At 35.3% G+C, this 21,967-nt stretch overlaps 2 protein-coding genes across 2 annotated transcripts; both read left to right on the forward strand.

Annotated features, from left to right (window-relative positions):
• Positions 1–10,896: 10,896 nt before the first annotated feature.
• On the forward strand, positions 10,897–11,862 carry LOC147404451 (early light-induced protein 1, chloroplastic-like). The gene is made up of 3 exons (XM_086437741.1): positions 10,897–11,112; positions 11,201–11,239; positions 11,335–11,862. Exons 1-3 carry the CDS (start codon positions 10,969–10,971, stop codon positions 11,677–11,679), a joined length of 528 nt encoding a protein of 175 aa, XP_086293867.1. The 5' UTR covers positions 10,897–10,968; the 3' UTR covers positions 11,680–11,862.
• Positions 11,863–17,971: 6,109 nt separating this feature from the next.
• On the forward strand, positions 17,972–18,932 carry LOC147404452 (early light-induced protein 1, chloroplastic-like). Its single transcript, XM_086437742.1, has 3 exons — positions 17,972–18,187; positions 18,276–18,314; positions 18,410–18,932. Exons 1-3 carry the CDS (start codon positions 18,044–18,046, stop codon positions 18,752–18,754), a joined length of 528 nt encoding a protein of 175 aa, XP_086293868.1. The 5' UTR covers positions 17,972–18,043; the 3' UTR covers positions 18,755–18,932.
• Positions 18,933–21,967: the final 3,035 nt, after the last annotated feature.

Raw genomic sequence — 21,967 nt, forward strand, 5'->3', positions numbered from 1 at the left:
GATTAACCTTGCTTTTGCATCCTTCTTGGAAAGAAGATATTTCAGCGCTGCATAATCAGTGAAGATTATCACCTTGGATCCTATTAAATAGGAGCGAAATTTTTCCAGAGCAAAGACTACTGCTAGCAGCTCTTTTTCAGTTGTTGAACAGTTAAGTTGGACATCGTTTAACGTTTTACTCGCATACTGGATAACATGGGGGAGTTTGTCAACTCGTTGTCTTAGTACAACACCTATTGCATAGTCTAAAACATCATACATCACCTCAAAGGGCAAATTCCAGTTTGGTGGTTGGATGATAGGTGCTGTTGTCAACTCAGTTTTGAGTTTGTCAAAAGCATTTAGACAGGTGATAGAGAGTTCAAAGTTTGCATCTCTGGATAATAAGTCGCATAGAGGTTTGGAAATCTTTTCAAAATCCTTAATGAAGCGCTTGTAAAAACCTGTATGCCCTAGGAAAGAACGGATTTCCTTCACAATTTTAGGGGGAGGTAGATTAGCGATAAGGTCAATTTTTGCCTTATCTACCTCAATTCCCTAGTGGGATATGATGTGTCCCAAAACAATGCCGGAAGTGACTATGAAATGACACTTCTCCCAGTTTAACACTAGATTCTTTTCATGGCATCTAGCTAAGACTAACTATAAGTGATGTAGGCAATTGTCAAAGCTAGCTCCGAAGACTGAAAAGTCATCCATGAAGACTTCAAGAAATTTTTTGACCATATCAGAGAAAATGCTCAACATACATCGTTGAAAAGTTGCAGGAGCATTACAAAGCCCAAATGGCATGCGTCGATAGGCAAAAGTCCCGAAGGGACATGTGAAAGTTGTTTTTTCTTGATCTTCAGGGGCAATCGGGATTTGATTGTACCTAGAATATCCATCAATAAAGTAGTAGTAAGCATGTCTAGCTAGGCGTTCGAGCATTTGATCTATGAATGTGAGAGGGAAGTGATCTTTTCATGTCATAGAGTTCAATTTCCTGTAGTCTATACAAACTCACCACCCAATTTGATTACGAGTTGGTACTAGTTCATTGTCCTTGTTGGTCACAACGATGACACCGAATTTCTTTGGGAGCACTTGAACAAGACTTACCCATTTACTGTCTGAGATGGGGTATATAATACCTACATCTAACAATTAGAGGACTTCTCCTCGAAAACCTCTTGTAAGATCGGATTCAATCTCCTTTGTGATTCTCTCGATGGTTTGTAGTTATCCTCGATGTATATTTGGTGCATAACCACAGAGGGACTGATGCCTTGATAGCAGCTATGGTCCAACCAATAGCTTCCTTATGTTCTCGAAGGACTTCTAATAACTGCTCTTCTTGGGACTTTTCTAAGTCAGGTGATATGATTACAGGGAAGGTTTCGACCTTCCCTAAGAATGCATATTTCAGCGTGTTAGGCAACTGTTTGAGTTCAGGTTTAGGAGTCTCTTCAACTGAAGGTTGGGATGAAGTGTGGGGAGACTCTCTATTTTAGGTTGCCAAATTGCGAATTCTATCTCGGGGACGGATTCTAGGAGGGCATTTACCTCCTTGATGGACTGTTCTTCATCAAACTCGAGGTCAAATTGACCTAAGTATTCTTCTAGCGGATCAATGTTCTCCGCTTCCTAGAATGTTCTGCTGACCAATGTATCAATCATATTGACCTCCTCCATATCATCCATATTAATGGATTGACACTTGTTGTAAAAGACATTCAATTTTACTTTCATGTCTCCAAATGCTAAGGTCATGATCTCGTTTCTGCATCTGATCACAACATCAGATGTAGCTAAGAATGGTCAACCCAAGATTACTGGAACATGATTGTCTGGATTTATGACGGGTTCAGTGTCAAGTACCACAAAATCAATGACAAAATAGAAGTCTTTAACCTTAATTACTACATCCTCCACTATTCCTTTGAGAATCTTGACTGATCTGTCTGCCAAATTGAGAATGATATCTGTAGGTTTGAGTTCAACCAAACCTAGTTGTTTGTAGATAGAAAATGATAGAAGATTCACATTGGCCCCTAGATCTAGCAGACATTTCTTAATCATTGTTTCCTCTATAATGGTAATTTCACAATTTTCATAATTAAAAATTTTAAAATTAATAAATAAAACATTAAATAATTAAAGTGAAATATTAATGAAATTAATTTAAAATTTTGAACCAAAGAAATCGATTAATCAGGCTTTTAGGCAAAATTGTTGAGGGTTCGCAAGATATTTCTTTAAGGACCCCTCCATTTGGGGGTCCAAAGAATTAAATATATAATAGAGGGGGGTTCTCCAAAAAATTAAAGTCAGTCAAGCAAGACTAAAGTCAAGGTATTAAAGTCAATCAAGCAAGACTAAAGTCAAAATTAAAGTCAATTAAGTAAGACTAAAGTCAAGGTATTAAAGTCAATCAATTAAGACTAAAGTCAAAATCTTAAAGTCAATCAAATAAGACCAAAAGTCAAAATCCTAATAGAGTTCTAATTAAATGATAACTCTATGTAATAGAGTTCTAACTAAAATATAATTCTACCTAAAACAGTTCTAACTAAAATATAACTCTACCTAAAACAGTTCTAATTAAAATACAACTCTAACTAAAAGAATTCTAATCAAACACTAATTCTATTTCAATCAACCCTTAAAAAAAATCTATAAATAGGGGTCCTCATACCCAATTTTTGTATCAAATAATAAACCCTAAGAGAAGTAGGTCAAAAAGTCCCCCAAGCCTGTCATAAACCCTAGTTTTGAAGTCCCAAGTCCGTACCTAACACCCATACTTCGATTTTAGCCTAAAAAACATCTAAAAGCCCTTCAAAAACACCCATAAAATTCATAAACAAATCCGAAGAATCCAGATCTAAGGAAGGGATACCTTGCCTCGGAGATCAGAAATCAGATCCGGAGACAGACCGAAGCAAGGAATTCTGTACAAGGAGTTACTCTGTCAGATCTGAGGGAACGAGAACATTGTTTTCGGAAATGTATAGATTTCTCAACTTTTTAACTATTACTTAGGTCTTTTAGCGATGTTGGTTATTTGGGAATTAGTAGAGATTGACGTTTGGCGGACGAGGTTGGTGCCTAACACCTTCCAACCCCGTAACGTGATCCCCGGACCCTTTTTTTCTTTCGTAGATTAGTAATATTTACCTTTTTTAGAGTCAGTTTGGTTCCTAGACCGTAATAACCAGGTGGCGACTCCCAAACCTCAAGGGTCAAAAGCGGATCCGTGCACCCCGCGGATCGAGGACACTTTCAATTGGTTCCAAAGTCACTCCTACCAAAGTCTCCTAAATTGGTGCTCCAGTTTCGAGCATTTTCAGCGAATTCTGCGAGGAAATCGTAAGTTCAATTTAGTGTCTGATTCATGAATTTTCCTTTGTGCATAGACTCCAAAAGGATACGTTGTGCTGTTGTAAGACCACAATAGAAGAAATTGACCAGTTGGACTTTATCAATCCCATGATGTGGATATTTTACAAGCAGGTCATTAAATCTTTCCCAGGTTTGGGAAAATTTTTCATCAGGTTTACCCTTGAAGTTCCTAATGGAATTTTTGATTTGTTCTGTTTTTGCCATTGGAAAGAACTTAGTCATGAATTTACGGGATAACTCATCCCAAGTAGTGATCGAGTTACAGGGCATCGAGTTCAACCATGCTGCTGCATGATCTTCTAGAGGTAGAGGGAACAACCTTAATTTGACATTTTCATCATCGAGGTGACCATTTCGAAAGGTTTGACATATGGTTAGAAATTTGTTCAAATGGTTATAAGGTAGTTCACTCTCGAACCCATGAAACTTAGGGAGTATATTGATAGTGGCTGCCCTAATTTCGAATTGTGCCACATTAGTTGCTAGCAAGACAATACAGGAAGGGGGAGTGGCTGTAGTGGGTGCGAATAACTCGTTAAGAGTTCGTTGATCTTCCTCGATGTTTGGGGCAATTGGTTGAGCCATCTCAGGTGGCTGAAAGATAGGTGAGGAATCGAACTCTCTTTTAATCCTTTGAAGTGGGTGAGATCTTGTGATCTAGAGATCGAATGGTTCAAGTGAATTCTTTTGAGATATTCTACCTAACATGCACTAATGATGAACACAGATAATAGGGAGGAATTTCACACGTGCTTGATGGATTCCTATTAGACTAGACAGCTCCTAACTATTTCAAAGGAATAACTTGAGCCTCCAACCAGTTCTCTGAAATCGAAATCAGCCAGTTTAATCCCCAGATGAGAGGTGGCGCACGATGCTGAGTAAGGGTACTCTTAAATCACCTCTTCGTCTAGAATAGACGTAGTCTATCCCCTTCGTACAATAGGGTACAATGGGGCAGGATTTCGCTTAGGCACTGACTTCAATCAAGAAGTGCAATTGGTGCAGCTCAGGCTAGCTTTGCCTATTAAGCTCGATGGGACCTATGGTCAAATCTAATCAGATTTTAATTAAATTTGAGTTTGTGTGAATTAATTTCCTAATAGGGCAAGAATGCGGTGATGAAATCTGATTCTTATGTTATTAGTGTCAGCCTCGTAAGGGTGTCCTTTTTACTATTGTGCAATCGGAAGTGTGCAGTAAACTCAATCAAATTCAATATAGAAACCCACTTGCAAGGGATACGTGGGTGTTTAGAGTTCTACCTCTCGTTCTAGATGGGCTATGATCGAGTTGAGTCGACTCGGGCCACCGACACCAAACTTGGTGTACGAACCCGAGGAGCCGAGATAGTTACGTCCCACTGTCATCCTCCCTTAATTCTATTACACTCCGAGCCTTCTCGAAATAATGAAAATTAAATAAATTTAAAACTTCTAAAAAGAAAATCCTAATGTAGTTCTACTTTAAACCAAAAAAAATAATAAATAAATTTTTGTTTATTCATCAAAGAATCGGATCCGGGTGGTGAGATAAAATTTTTGAACCACGTTGCTCCTCGTCGACTCCTTCGGCTAAAAACAGAAGATAAATCAAAGTTAGAATTCCAAAAAAATTATATGTTCATTAAAATCTAGAAGTCTGAAGAAAAATTCTGCAAAAATATGAAATATGAATCTAAAGGTTTGATCGCAGTGCCACAGTTGATCTAGCCGACGCAGAAATTTTTTGATGAAATTAACTCAAATTTTAGGGTTTTATTCGCGTTAACTTCAAGAATCCAACAATAGTTTTTTTGGATTTTTCTGAAATAAAAATTTTGATCAACAGAAAATCGAATCAGATTTTCGGATTAAAAAAAAATATATTGGATTACACCGTTGTCCCCGGCAGCGGCACCAATTTGTTCGAGCTGTAGGTGATGATAAAATAAAGAACAAAAGAAGACCTTGGCAAGCAAGGGTCGAACCACAGAGACAACGTTAATCCAAAGTAAATTTCTTCAAATCCAATTCAAGTTTTCGGAAAACTTTTAAAAACAGTTTGCAGGAGATGATTTATCTAAAGTAAACTACTAAAATAGAATAAACTTAAGAATATGAGAGAGAAGTGTAGATCAATTGGATCCACCTTCACAAGCTTTATCAGTGAATTTTGAATCTCTATTTATCTCGATCTACTAAAGAAAATTAATGTTTGTGGATCGGAAAATTAAACAGTTATAATATAAACAAAAATCAAAAGTATGAAATAGTTTAGGCTGAGATTATTAGGTAAACATTAACTATTTTTTTTGAACTTATCAAAGAAAGAGACCATCAAAACTTTGAAAATAATTAATATTCAACCTAATAATAAATACCTATGCTATCACAATAAACTATTAAATCATTATGAGAATCGTAAAACACTAACAAAACTTGTTCAGACTTCCTCAACCGATCTATCGAAGATTTAGCCAATAGTCATCGCAAGAACAATAAAGCAAAAATAAAATAAAGGAAACATGGAGAGAAAAGAAAGATAGAAGAAAGAAGTTATCTTTATTGCTTGAGTTCAAACCGGCGGAACCTCCTTACAACTTTCATAAAACTCAGAAAAGAAAGAAAATAAAATACTAATCTAATTATCAAATTTACATAAATCACTAATCGCAAGAATAAATGAAGACCTTCCATATTTACATAAAATACTAAAAATAATTTACTGCGAATGGTATCGAACCGCCAAGCTTCAGTACAAATCTTGAGGTTTGACTTTCTTAGTTGATCGCGCCGCCGTAGTTGACCATGGCACCGTCGTGAAGTTTTAGTCAATTGACTTGACTTTTGATCAACGGTCTTCATTTGGATCCTGAAACATAGTGGTAACTTCGGTTTTTCTTAATTCATTTTGAAACTTTGCGAATAATTCCTATTACACATAAATAACCGTAATTAGTTACGAATTACATAATTAAATGGAAAACACGAATTATTATGGATTAACAATGAACTATATGCAATTATAGAGTTTAGTGTATAATTTACTGATAAAGTCTATGTAATTAGGGTTCTAAAAATGACTTTATAGATCTTGATCAAGTATATTTAATTTTTTTTTAAATTGACCTATAGGAGTGGAGATTAATATCCGTCGCTATATGTATTATATTCTATTTGTTAATAAATTGACCAATGGCAGTGGGTATTTATATTCGCTGCTAAAGATAGTACCTACAACAGCGGAACCGGCTATCCACTGCTAAATTTAGCAATCGAGGCAACAACGACGGATTCTGGTTCCGCTGCTCATTCGCCGCTATAGCCTTTACCGTGTTTTAACCTCCTTACTCTCTCATCTATTTAACTTCTCCTCATATTTTTTCTTAATCGCCCTTCTCCAAAGACTTGATCATTCCTTCCAAAACCTTCACAACCATTTCCTTAGTAAATTCGAATTTGAGATCATAAAAATCCAATGCCCAAAACCCCTTTCTTTTTTTAGAGCACAAACCAACTTCAACTTAGCTAAATGAAATTTCTTCTTCCCATACTTGCCATTCCACAGGAATTCTCTTATCAATTTTTTTAATCGCTCTTCGACATACCTACGAATGGAGAACAAATATAGGTGGTATATCAAAATGCTTGTAATTGTGCTTTTAATCAGAGTTAGTTTCCCTCCCTTAGACAGATATTCTGCTTTCCAAGAGCATGTTTTTTTTTTCTATCCTTTCAACCATCGATTCCCAAATAGCCTTGTTCCTATGTGTTGTTCCTAATAGAAAACCAAGATAATTCGTTGGTAAGTGATCCTTCTGGCAACCAAACATTGTAGCCCACTTAAGAAGTTTTGGAACCTCTCCTACCCCAAACATTTTGGACCTACTTAGATTTATTCGTAGCCCATAAATGACCTTGATACAATATAACACACCCCTCAAGAATTTTACTTGATCTATTGAGGCATCTAAGATGACTAAGGTATCATTTTGCAAATTGTAGGTGCAACACTTATAGACCATCTACCCACTATGGAAGTCAGACAAAGCAACTACATTGGATTTTCTTATCAATAGTCTACCCAACGCCTATGCCACAATGACGAATGACATAGGTGATAGGGGAACGATCCCCTTGCCTCCAGCTTGAGAAACTCTTAAAGTAATCAACTGGACTCCCATTGACCAGGATTAAGTAAGATGTTGAATGCACGCACTTCAAAGCCCAACCAATCAACTTCTCTCCAAAACTCATGCAATGTAACATGTATCTTTAAAAATGATCATACGCTTTTTATATATCAATTTCGCAGACCAAGCCTGTTTCCCTTTCCTTAAAAAAAAGTCTATACACTCATGAAAGATCACTAACTTAAATACTTAATTACCTCTTGTGCGGCTAACAAACACACTGATAACCTTCCCCTTTTCATTCTTTATCAAAGCCTCTTGGCCTCCAAAAATACCTCGTAGAGAATCATTGGTATTTAGTTGTCAAGATCCCAACAGAGGGGCTACCCACTTGTTTGGCAGAAGAGAAAGTTGTTGAAATAGCTAATGAATCAAAGAGAAAGTTAACTCATGGGCTTATGTGAAAGGTACGCAAATCCAATGGCTAAGAATTTCTAATCAAATTAATTTTTTGTGTGGTTTACAAAAGACCATGGACCTATATGATTAGCTCAATACATGGGAAGTTCACTCATGAGACGAATTATACAGGTCATTATAATCTAGTTCTCCAATCTATCGGCTAAAAATTACTAATCAGACTGACTTTGTTTGTATGTTTACAAGGAGTGATTTTTTGCTCGCAGCGCCCGTTTGACATGTGGCGTAAATGAGATTAGCTACTAAGAGAAAATTTCTCTCTCCTCCCTGCTCATCCTCTGCCCACAAATTTAAATTTTAAGATTTAAAATCTTAAAATAGGTTATTGAGTCCACATGGATTATCACATTAGCAATCTGAAACCACAATCTTCTTGATTTATGGAAAACTTATTAAAAAACAAAAAGTTTTTAAGTTTGATCAATGGAATTGAAAATGCATAGCTACTGAGTACCCAAACATAAAATTAAAATTCAATAATGAAAAATAAGGTTAATTTTTTTCCTTTTTGTTAAAAGAAAAATCATAGAATTTTGTCCTCTGCAACCCGTGACATCGGATCATGTTTTTGAAAGGCATTTATGCCACATGTCAACTGGATTGTGAGCAAAAAAGCTCCCGTTTACAATATGGGTAAAAAGCACAAACATGAGCTGGGAAACTTTGAAGTATATTTTCCTACTTAGGGGTAGCTTTTTACCCCTAAACCATGAGAGGGCACTTAATGTAAAGAAAATTTTCGTAGAAGATTATATAATGAGTCGTGTTGGAGGAACATTGAAATGTAAATCAATTCTCACATTATTGATGCGGAGGTGCGCACAAGACCATAGATTTTTTACTTGTATCTCGATGAAAAACATTTATGGTTTTGTATATACATCCACATAACGATGTGAGAATCAATGTACATTTTAATGTTGAATAATGATGCATGCACACGGTTTTTTGTGCGCCCCTAATGTGGCAAGGGCACATTAGCACATATCTTTTTTCCTGTGTATCCCAAAGAAAAAGAACTATGGTTTGTGCCCTTGCCACATTTGCCACGTAGAAAAAATCACGTGCATTCGTCACGACTCTTTGATGTTACTTCAACATTTTCCTTATATAATTGATATGTTTACTCATTTGCTTCCTTCATTCCTATAATACAGAGTGCTGATTTTCTAACTTAATCAAACGACATAACTCAAAAACTCACTGACGTGGCATGTGCAATAATGATAGATTTTTTCCCTCAGGATACACAACTGCACATTCCCATAAACAATGTGCAGATGTGTTCCGAGGGAAAATTCTTTGGGCAGCGAGTTTTTGAGTTAGTCTATCAAAGTTGACTTAGAAAATCATTACACGATAATAAATTGACACGTAGATACAGGATTAGAGATACAATGATGTAGAGATACCCCTCAACTTTCAAGATACCTGTGTTTTCTAAGAATCCATAACCTTAGTTTTCTCAAAGAGACTAATCGAAAATGACCTAAATGCCTTCATCTCCAACCTCTGTCTAAAAAAAACACCTCTTGTAAAAATCTTTGATTTTTCTTCCCAAAAATTCAACTTATTCCCAAACATCCTATATTTTCCTTGAGGTTCTAAGCTTAGAGATAATAATCTTTGCTTGGTTTTGATATACTTCTCAAGGTTTTGGTAAATATTATAGTTACCAATAAATCCATTGTTTGCAACCTCATCTCTATCCTTTTTCTACTTTTAAAATTCCATTTATGTTCTAATGGTTTAAAAGTTGTTGAAGTAAATAGAATCTTATGGTCGAAGGACAGGATAAAACTTTTACCCAAAAAGGTTTAGATGCCTAGTTTTGAGGGATGTAAAATCTAGGGGTTTGGAAGTTTTGATTACAAGTTTAAAGTAAAGGGCATTTGGATCATTTTTCCTTAGTCTATTTGAGAAGACGAAAGCCAATGAGTAACGTCATCAAGAAAACATGGGGTATCTCAAATGTGTCAAAAGAAGATTATCTAGTACACGTCGAAATGTGTAAATGTCACTGTGGAAGTGAAGCTAATACGAAAAACTTAAAAGGTCGGGAAAAAGGAGTCCGGATCCTATGCACCCAGGGTGGAGGAACACCTCAATACATGACACGTTAACCACATTTTAAGGAAATTTTGAAATGGAGATATTTTTAACTTTAGTTCCTTGAACTATGGCTAACGTGGCATGTATTATAGTGTGGGAAGAGGGTTTTAATCCTCCACCCTAGGTGCATACGATTTGGATTCCACAAGAAAGTATATCATGTAGGCTATAGAGTCTTTGATTGTATTTAGTGGTTAGAGTCCAGATCCTATGCATCCAAGGTGGAGTAATGAAACCCTCCTCTCATGAAAATGGATCCTATGTAGCACCTTGTACGACAAATCTAATAATGAGAGAGAACTATCTTAGAAAAAAAGAAAATATTAACATCTAAATTTCTTATGATCCTAATTTAACTCTGATTTATTAAAAAAAAAAATCAAAATAAAAAAACCATTTTTTTTCTTCTAGATTCATGTCTTAGAAAATGAATGAATGACTACTGAACACCCAGTATTTTAAGTGATAAATCTAACAGAGGCTTATGTGGCACTCTTTCAATCGTTTGATATGTACAACAATGTGCTACAGGAACTGTGTGCTCCTCTTACCCACACCTCGATGCATGCTAAATTAGTCACACTTCAACGAATTGAAGCTTAAAATATCTTTTTTTTCAAAATTTTCTGAATTGTAACTTACGTGGCATGTATTGAACTGTGGGAGTTTCCTCCACCCAGGGTGCAAACGATCTAGATTCTTAGTAGTTAATGTGAAGCCACGTCCATGTTGCCTTAAATGCGACGTGGACGGACTTATAACCACCACACAACTTGCCTTTGATACCTATAAATATAGCTTCTAGAGTTACTTAACTCATAACTTCAGAACTCTCGAACACTTCGTCCTACCATATTATTCTACTTTCAGAAATTCAAATGGCTTCATCAGCATCTGTGCAATCCATATTCTCAAGCAGCATGACACATGTCATGCATAGAAGCAGTAAGCCAAACCTAACACTCCCATCCACATTCACATTCGTGCCAAGTCAGAAAAGAACAGTTCGTTGCATGGCTGAGGTATTGTAGATTATAAACTACTTTTCGTTATATTTCATGGGAAATGATTCCCTGCATCTAACGGTTGAGAAATGATTTATCTGTGCAGCCAAGAGTAACACAAACACCTCCTCCCCCTAAACCAAAGGTAGGTAGTAATAGAATCACTTTTAAAAAGCACTTGTCAAGGTTTTCCAAAAGCACTTTTAAGTTACTTATGTTTCTGTACAACTCTGCGTGCAGGATAGCAAGAAGTTTTTGGATGTGTTTGCATTTAGTGGGCCCGCACCAGAGAGGATCAACGGTAGACTTGCGATGATAGGATTTGTTGCTGCAATGGCTGTTGAGGTAACGAAAGGTGAAGATGTGGCAGCACAGTTGGCTAATGGAGGGATACCGTGGTTCTTAGGGACGACTGTGGTCCTCTCCCTGGCCTCTCTGATACCTTTGTTGCAAGGTATTAGTGTTGAATCCAAATCAGATGGAGTGATGACTTCTGATGCAGAAATGTGGAACGGTAGATTTGCGATGTTGGGTTTGGTTGCTTTGGTCTTCACTGAGTTTGTGAAGGGTGGGGCCCTTGTGTAAGGGCCCACATCACCTCTGATGTGTTTAATCTTAATTAAAGTTTTTCTATGATTGTACGAAGTTGGAAAGTATAATTCTCCTCTAATCTAAATAATAGGTATTTGTTTACGTATGTATACTTTACTTAGCTTGTTATAACTTACAAGAGAGAAGAATAGAAATGAAAATTTCACTTTAAAGTTTATACCAATTATTTCTCTTCATGATAAAAACTCATAGAAATAAGAGATCTGCTATTGGGAACCCAAGTTTTACTTATTACAACCCAATTTATTAAATTATTTTCATACCCCAGTTAAAGATTAAAACACTCTTCAAACATTATAAAGGTTTACTTATTACACTCTTCAAATTATAATCTCAACATCACATAACATTACACTCGCTTCGAACAATTTCAGAACTTGTTTACAATCATGATTTTGTTCATTTAATATCCTAAATCGGAAAATAGAAATCTAAAAAAAAAAGCTTTATTGGCACCCCAAAATTTTCTTATAAGTAATATCTATATGAAATACTACCATTTAAAATTGGGTAATTATAAAAGCACCCCATGAATTAATAAGAACAACCCACACCGTAGCCGAATTTTTTTGTAAATCAATTTTGTAATTCTATTAAAACTGATTTACCAAAAAGAAAATAAAAAAATGGATGATTTACGATTCACGAAGTTGTTTTGATGGGATTAGAAGTTTCGGAATGGGTTGATTTTTGGTGAGGATGATCTCCTCATCGTAAAGATCATCTTCATCAAAATCAGCTCATTTTGAAACTTTTAACCCATGTAAGACAAGACAATTTGACTATGGTGTGAGTTGCCTTATTAATTTTTGTACTAGTTTTATAATTACCCTTTAAAATTTGTATTAATACAAATCCTTTTAATAGTCATATTATTTGTATATATTCCGCAAATACATTTTAAATGTATATATATGTATATTTTATTATTTTTATTATGCAGTAGATATTTTATAAAGAATTCTTTATCGGGTACACCCGAGAACTAAATACTGTCTATTTGCATATACCCCCTAAAGTTGAAATAATTGCCCCCTCAAACCTTGCTTTACTAAAATAATAAATAAATAAATAAATAACCACCCCGATATGTTAATTATGATCTCATAATAAGAAGACTCATTTTCTTGAAAAACTCTCTTATTTCTCTCCAACCAAATCCCCCAACACACCATTGAAGGTAGGATACTCCACAAGATCTTCTTTCTCCCAACGAACATAACTAAGTCCCAACTATGAAGAAAAGACAAGATCTAATTCAAACACAACTAACTTAAGTCAAAGAGTAAAAATAAGTGGTCCCATATGGACGAGGTTATCGGGCAGTGCAACAAGATGTGGGCCAAAGACTCCGCACTTGATTTATACAAAAAATAAAATTTTTGGGTTATAAAACATATTTTAATAAAGTGATCTAGAGTAAGAATTCTGACATGGGACACCAACTAAATGAGGAACACATTAGATGGCATTTTTGTGGCCTAAATAAGTGAGAAGAGAAATACAACAAAAGGGAGTAGAATCCAACAAAGTAGAGAAAAAAGATTTCACAGAAAAATAGTTACCTTTTGTACAAATCCACTCCTACCTATCTAACCCTAGTAGCTATCTTAGATTGATCTCAAGCTGGTTAGTTAAGTTTGCGAGGTCCTAGATTTCTCAGTCATTGAAAACCCTCATAAAATCCCAAATTCCATGAGGGACCACTCCTAGTAAGGTTCAAGAAGATTGGAACTGGCAAATTCTTTTTCCTTGAAAAAGTGTAAAGTTGTGGGAATTGAAGGCAAAGCGGTATAGTGCCACACCACCAATCCTCCAAAATTTTGATTTTGTTATCCCTCCCCAAGCAAGCTTGTAAAAATGATCGTACACTACAAACGTAGCTAGCAAATAAGTAAACAAGAAAACATGAGGTATAGCCCGAAGGCAATTTTGTTGATATAATATTGAGATTATACGGTGTAACACTTAGGCGTGTTAAAAAGCAATAGATGATCCTATGACACGCAGGACTCCACGTACCTTGGCTCGAGGGCTTCAATCAACGTGGGTGTAGGTCGAGGATTGGGAAGTACACGAAAGATGTTTTAACCTCCTCACTCTCTCATCTATTTAACTGCTCATCGTATTTTTTCTTAATCGTCCTTCTCCAAAGACTTGATCATTCTTTCCTAAACCTTCACAACCACTTCCTTAGTAAAGTCGAATTTGAGATCATAAAAATTCAATGCCCAAAACCCATTTCTTTTTTTAGAGCACAAATCAACTTCCACTTAGCTAAATGAAATTTCTTCTTCCCATACTTGTCATTCCACAGGAATTCTCTAATCAATTTTTTTAACCGTTCTTCGACATACCTACGAATGGAGAACAAATATAGGTGGTATATCAAAATGCTTGTAATTGTGCTTTTAATCAGAGTTAGTTTCCCTTCCTTAGACAAATATTTTGCTTTCCAAGAACATAGTTTTTTTTCTATCCTTTCAACCACCGATTCCCAAATAGCCTTAGTCCTATGTGTTGTTCCTAATAGAAAACCAAATAATTCGATGGTAAGTGGTCCTTCTGGCAGCCAAACATTGTGGCCCACTTAAGAAGTTTTGGAACCTCTCCTACCCCAAACATTTTGGACTTAGATTGATTCGTAGCCCAAAATGACCTTGATACAATATAACACACCCCTCAAGAATTTTACTTGATGTATTGAGGCATCTAAGATGACCTAGGTATCATTTTTCAAAATTGTAAGTGCAACACTTATAGACCATCTACCCACTATGGAAGTCAGACAAGGCTGCTACATTGGATTTTCTTATCAATAGTCTACCCAGCACCTATGCCACAATGACAAACGACATAGGTGATAAGGGATCACCTTTCCTCAAGCCTCAGAAACTCTTAAAGTAACCAACTGGACTCCCATTAATTAGGATTGGAAAAGATGTTGAATGCACGCACTTCAAAGCCCAACCAATCAACTTCTCTCCAAAACTCATGCAATGTAACATGTATCTTAAGAAATCCCAACTCACATGATCATACGCTTTTAAACAAGAGTCTATACATTCATGAAAGATCACTAGCTTAAATACTTAATTACCTCTTGTGCGGCTAACAAACACATTGATAGCCTTCCCCTTGTCATAATTTATAAATGCCTCTTGACCTCCAAATATAACTCGTAGAGAATCATTGGTGTTTAGTTGTCAAGATCCCGACAGAGGGGCTACCCACTTGCATGGCAGAAGAGAAAGTTGTTGAAATAGCTAATGAATAAAAAAGAAAGTTAACTCATGGGCTTATGTGAAAGGTACGCAAATCCAATGGCTAAGAATTTCTAATCAAATTAATTTTTTTGTGGTTTACAAAAGACCGTGGACCTATATGATTAGCTCAATACATGGGAAGTTCACTCATGAGACGAATTATACAGGTCATTATAATCTAGTTCTCCATTCTATCGGCTAAAAATTACTAATCAGACTGACTTTGTTTGTATGTTTACAAGGAATGATTTTTTGCTCGCAGCGCCCGTTTGACATGTGGCGTAAATGACATTAGCTATAAAGAGAAAATTTCTCTCTCCTCCCTGCTCATCCTCTGCCCACAAATTTAAATTTTAAGATTTAAAATCTTAAAATAGGTTATTGAGTCCACATGGATTATCACATTAGCAATCTAAAACCACAATCTTCTTGATTTATGGAAAAGTCATTAAAAAACAAAAAGTTTTTTAGTTTGATCCATGGAATTGAAAATGCATAGCTACCGAGTACCCAAACATAAAATTAAAATTCATCAATGAAAAATAAGGTTAATTTTTTCCTTTTTGTTAAAAGAAAAATCGTAGAATTTTGTCCTCTACAACCCGTGACATCGGATCATGTTTTTGAAAGGCATTTATGCCATATGTCAACTGGATTGTGAGCAAAAAAACTCCCATTTACAACATGGGTAAAAAGCACAAACATGAGCTGGGAAACTTTGAAGTATATTATCCTACTTAGGGGTAGTTTTTTACCCATGTATCTAATCATGATAGGGAACTTAATGTAAAGAAAATTTTCGTAGAAGATTATATAATGAGTTGTGCTAGAGTAACATTGAAATGTAAATCGATTCTCACATTATTGATGCGGAGGTGCGCACAAGACCATAGATTTTTTACTCGTATCTCGATTAAAAACATTTATGGTTTCATACATACATCCACACAACAATGTGAGAATCAATGTACATTTTAATGTTGAATAATGATGAATGCACACGGTTTTTTGTACGCCCCTAATGTGGCAAGGGCACAGAACCGCAAATCTTTTTTCCTGTGTATCCCAAAGAAAAAGATCTATGGTTTGTGCCCTTGCCACATCAGCCACGTACAAAAAATCACGTGCATTCGTCACGACTCTTTAATGTTACTTCAACATTTTCCTTATATAATTGATATGTTTATGTTACTTCAGCATTTCCTTATATAATTGATATGTTTACTCATTTGCTTCCTTCATTCCTATAATAAAGTGTGCTGATTTTCTAACTTAATCTAAAAGAATAACTCAAAAACTCACTGACGTGGCATGTGCAATAATCATAGATTTTTTCCCTCTGGATACACAACTGCACATTCCCATAACTATGTGCAGATTTGTTCCAAGGTAAAATTCTATGGGCAGCGAGTTTTTGAGTTAGTCTATCAAAGTTGACTTAGAAAATCATTACACTATAATAAATTGACATATAGATACAGGATTAGAGATGCAATGATGTAGAGATACCCCTCAACTTTCAAGATACCTGTGTTTTCAAAGAACCCATAACCATAGTTTTCTCAAGGAGACTAATCAAAAATGACCTAAATACCTTCATCTCCAACCTCTGTCTAAAAAAAACACTTCTTGTAAAATTGTTTGATTTTTCTTCCCAAGCATCCTATATTTTCCTCGAGGTTCTAAGCTTAGAGATAATAATCTTTGCTTGATTTTGATATACTTCTCAAGGTTTTGGTAAATATTATAGTTACCAACAAATCCATTGTTTGCAACCTCATCTCTATCATTTTTCTACTTTTAAAACTCCATTTATGTTCTAATGGTTTAAAAGTTGTTGAAGTAAATAGAATCCTATGGTCGAATGATAGGATAAAACTTTTACCCAAAAAGGTTTAGATGCCTAGTTTTGAGGGATGTAAAATCTAGGGGTTTGGAAGTTTTGATTACAAGTTTAAAGTAAAGGGCATTTGGATCATTTTTCCTTAGTCTATTTGAGAAGACGAAAGTCAATGAGTAACGTCATCAAGAAAACATGGGGTATCTCAAATGTGTCAAAATAAGATTATCTAGTACACGTCGAAATGTGTAAATGTCACTGTGGAAGTGAAGCTAATATGAAAAAACTTAAAAGGTCGGGAGAAAAGAGTCCGGATCCTATGCACCCAGGGTGGAGGAACACCTCAATACATGACAGGTTAGCCACATTTTAAGGAAATTTTGAAATGGAGATATTTTTGACTTTAGTTCCTTGAACTATGGCTAACGTGGCATGTATTATAGTGTGGGAAGAGGGTTTTAATCCTCCACCCTAGGTGCATAAGATTTGGATTCCACAAGAAAGCATATCATGTAGGTTATAGAGTCTTCGATTGTATTTAGTGGTTAGTGGTTAGAGTCCAGATCCTATGCATCCAAGGTGGAGGAGTGAAACCCTCCTCTCATGAAAATGGATCCTATGTAGCACCTTGTACGACAAATCTAATAGATGAGAGAGAACTATCTTAGAAAAAAAGAAAAAATTAACATCTAAATTTCTTATGATCCTAAGTCTGATTTATTAAAAAAAAAATCAAAATAAAAAAACCGTTTTTTTTCTTGTAGATTCATGTCTTAGAAAATGAATGAATGACTACTGAACACCCAGTATTTTAAGTGATAAATCTAACAGAGGCTTATGTGGCACTCTTTCAATCGTTTGATATGTACAACAATGTGCTACAGGAACTGTGTGCTCCTCTTACCCACACCTCGATGCATGCTAAATTAGTCACACTTCAACGAATTGAAGCTTAAAATATCTTTTTTTTCAAAATTTTCTGAATTGTAACTTACGTGGCATGTATTGAACTGTGGGAGTTTCCTCCACCCAGGGTGCAAACGATCTAGATTCTTAGTAGTTAATGTGAAGCCACGTCCATGTTGCCTTAAATGCGACGTGGACGGACTTATAACCACCACACAACTTGCCTTTGATACCTATAAATATAGCTTCTAGAGTTACTTAACTCATAACTTCAGAACTCTCGAACACTTCGTCCTACCATATTATTCTACTTTCAGAAATTCAAATGGCTTCATCAGCATCTGTGCAATCCATATTCTCAAGCAGCATGACACATGTCATGCATAGAAGCAGTAAGCCAAACCTAACACTCCCATCCACATTCACATTCGTGCCAAGTCAGAAAAGAACAGTTCGTTGCATGGCTGAGGTATTGTAGATTATAAACTACTTTTCGTTATATTTCATGGGAAATGATTCCCTGCATCTAACGGTTGAGAAATGATTTATCTGTGCAGCCAAGAGTAACACAAACACCTCCTCCCCCTAAACCAAAGGTAGGTAGTAATAGAATCACTTTTAAAAAGCACTTGTCAAGGTTTTCCAAAAGCACTTTTAAGTTACTTATGTTTCTGTACAACTCTGCGTGCAGGATAGCAAGAAGTTTTTGGATGTGTTTGCATTTAGTGGGCCCGCACCAGAGAGGATCAACGGTAGACTTGCGATGATAGGATTTGTTGCTGCAATGGCTGTTGAGGTAACGAAAGGTGAAGATGTGGCAGCACAGTTGGCTAATGGAGGGATACCGTGGTTCTTAGGGACGACTGTGGTCCTCTCCCTGGCCTCTCTGATACCTTTGTTGCAAGGTATTAGTGTTGAATCCAAATCAGATGGAGTGATGACTTCTGATGCAGAAATGTGGAACGGTAGATTTGCGATGTTGGGTTTGGTTGCTTTGGTCTTCACTGAGTTTGTGAAGGGTGGGGCCCTTGTGTAAGGGCCCACATCACCTCTGATGTGTTTAATCATGATTAAGGATTTTCTATGATTGTACGAAGTTGGAAAGTATAATTCTCCTCTAATCTAAATAATAGGAATTTGTTTACGTATGTATACTTTACTAGCTTGTTGTAAGAGAGGAAAGAATAGAAATGAAAATTTCACTTTAAAGTTTATACCAATTACTTCTGCTTATGATAAAAACTCATAGAATAAGAGATCTGCTATAGGGAATCCAACTTTTACTTATTACAACCCAATTTCTTAAATTATTATCACACCCCAGTGAAAGATTAAAACACTCTTCAAACATTATAAAGGTTTACTTATTATGCTCTTTAAATTATAATCTCAACATCACATAACATTACACCCGCTTCAAACAATTTCAGAACTTGTTTACAATCATGATTTGGTTCCTTTAAAATCGTAAATCCGAAAAATAGAAATCTTAAAATAAAGCTTTATTGGCACCCCAACATTTTCTTATAAGTAATATCTATATGAAATACTACCATTTAAAATTGGGTAATTATAAAAGCACCCCATGAATTAATAAGGACAACCCACACTGTAGCCGAATTTTTTGTAAATCAGTTTTGTAATTCTATTAAAACTGATTTACCAAAAAAAAATAAAAAATGGATGATTTACGGTTCACGAATTTGTTTTAATGGGATTAGAAGTTTCGGAATGGATTGATTTTTGGTGAGGATGATCTCCTCATCATAAAGATCATCTTCATCAAAATCAACTCATTTTGAAACTTTTAACCCATATAAGACAAAACAATTTGGCTATGGTGTGGGTTACCTTATTAATTTGTGTAGTACTTTTATAATTACCCTTTAAAATTTGTATTAATACAAATCCTTTTAATATTCATATTATTTGTATATATTCCGAAAATACATTTTAAATGTATAGATATGTATGTATTTTATTATTTTTATTATGCAGTAGCAATTTTATAAAGAATTCTTTATCGGGTACACCCGAGAACCAAATACTGTCTATTTGCATATACACCCTGAAGTTGAAATAATTGCCCCCTCAAACCTTGCTTTACTAAAATAATAAATAAATAACCACCCCACTATGTTAATTATGATCTCGTAATAAGAAGACTCATTTTCTTGAAAACTCTCTTATTTCTCTCCAACTAAATCCCCCAACACACCGTTAAAGCTAGGATACTCCACAAGATCTTCTTTCTCCCAACGAACATAACTAGGTCCCAACTTTGAAGAAAAGACAATATCTTTAATGAAAATCCAAGTTCTTGAAGGAGTGTAAGTAACCACATTGTTTCTGATGCCCCATTTGCATGGGCTTGATATTCTGCTTCTATAGTGGATCGAGCAACAGCTCGTTATTTTATCGAACTCCATGAGATTGGATTGCAGCCCATAAATGTAATGTAAGCCGATGTAAAGGTTCTATCATCTATATTTCCAGCCCAGTCGGCATCACTGTAGGTTGTTAAGAATGGTGCTATAGCTTTCTTGATGTGAATGCCATGAAAAATCGTCTTCTTGAGATACCGAAGAAGCCTTTTAGTAGCTGTCCAATGGGTGGGAGTTGGCTTGTGCATAAATTGAGAAAGCTTATTGACGGCAAAGGTAATGTCGGGACGGGTTAATGAAAGATATTGTGAAACTCGAGTGTAGACACCCCATTTTTGCATCCGCCTGATTAATCAACTCGTCAACCCGATCGCAATGATTCCCAATGATGGATGTTATTTCCATTGCTTTATTTTGTTACTAGAGATGTTTCAGAAATCCGAATGAGGTATCTCGAACTGATAACGCCTTAGAAATCATGCTACGCTAGGAAAATACGACTCCAAAAACATAGAAATCATCATCTTGCAGACCCAAAAAGAAGTTTCACGATAAAAATCACTAAAAATTGATCAAATTACCAAAATATCCCTAACATCAAAACAACCCTAGAGCCTACGTTACGATTAGAAAAATCCTTTCGAACACATAAAATAACAAATCGAAACCAAATAAATCATTTCACCAATTTTAACAGAATTTGACAAAATTATGAAAATGCCCCTCATAAAGTTCATGACCATTTCACACAAAAAATTTCATAAATGACACAAACTAATATTTCCATTTATTTTCTTAAGAAAAATCGATTATAAAACATCCTAAAACATTAAAAACTGACTTAAAACATGAAAAGTCCTCTCCGGGGGCAAAACAGTAATTTCACAATTTTCATAATTAAAATTTTCTAAATTAATAAATAAAACATCAAATAATTAAAGTGAAACATTAATGAAATTAATTTAAAAATTTGAACTAAAAATAAATCGATCAATCGGGTTCTCATAAAAAATGTTGAGGGTTCGTGAGATATTTCTTTAAGGACCCCTCCATTTGGGGGTCCAAAGAATTAAAGATATAATAGAGGGGGGTTCTCCAAAAATTTAAAGTCAATCAAGCAAGATTAAAGTCAAGGTATTAAAGTCAATCAAGTAAGACTAAAGTCAAAATTAAAGTCAATTAAGCAAGACTAAAGTCAAGATATTAAAAATCAATCAATTAAGACTAAAGTCAAAATATTAAAAGTCAATCAAATAAGATCAAAAGTCAAAATCATAATAGAGTTCTAATTAAATAATAACTATATCTAATAGAGTTCTAACTAAAATATAACTCTACCTAAAATAATTCTAATTAAAATACAACTCTACCTAAAACAATTCTAATTAAAATACAACTCTACCCAATGAAAATTATGAATCCAGATGCATGATAAGCCATTAAAGGCCTGATCTTTCAAACTTTGAGCTCGATTTTGAATTATAGAATGAATTAATAGGATTGTTTAAGTTCCTATAAATCTGAGCCTAAGAAACGTGGCTTAGTATGTTCGAGTCCGAGAAACGAGACTCCAACTTTTTGAATCATAGAATGAATAGGCTTTTTGAAGTGCCCATAAACCTAAGTTCGAGTCCGAGAAACGAGACTCCAACTTCTTGAATCATAGAATGAATAGGCTTTTTGAAGTGCCTACAAACTTAAGTTCGAGTCCGAGAAACGAGACTCCAACTTTTTGAATCATAGAAGGAGTAGGTTTTTTGAAGTGCCTACAAACCTAGGTTCGAGTCCGAGAAGGTAGACTCCAACTTTTTGAATCATAGAATGAATAGGCTTTTTGAAGTGCCTACAAACCTTAGCTCGAGTCC

Source organism: Akebia trifoliata, chromosome 4 (genome assembly GCF_017979445.1).
Source record: "Akebia trifoliata isolate Shusen 1 chromosome 4, ASM1797944v1, whole genome shotgun sequence".
Classification (NCBI taxonomy): Eukaryota; Viridiplantae; Streptophyta; class Magnoliopsida; order Ranunculales; family Lardizabalaceae; genus Akebia; species Akebia trifoliata.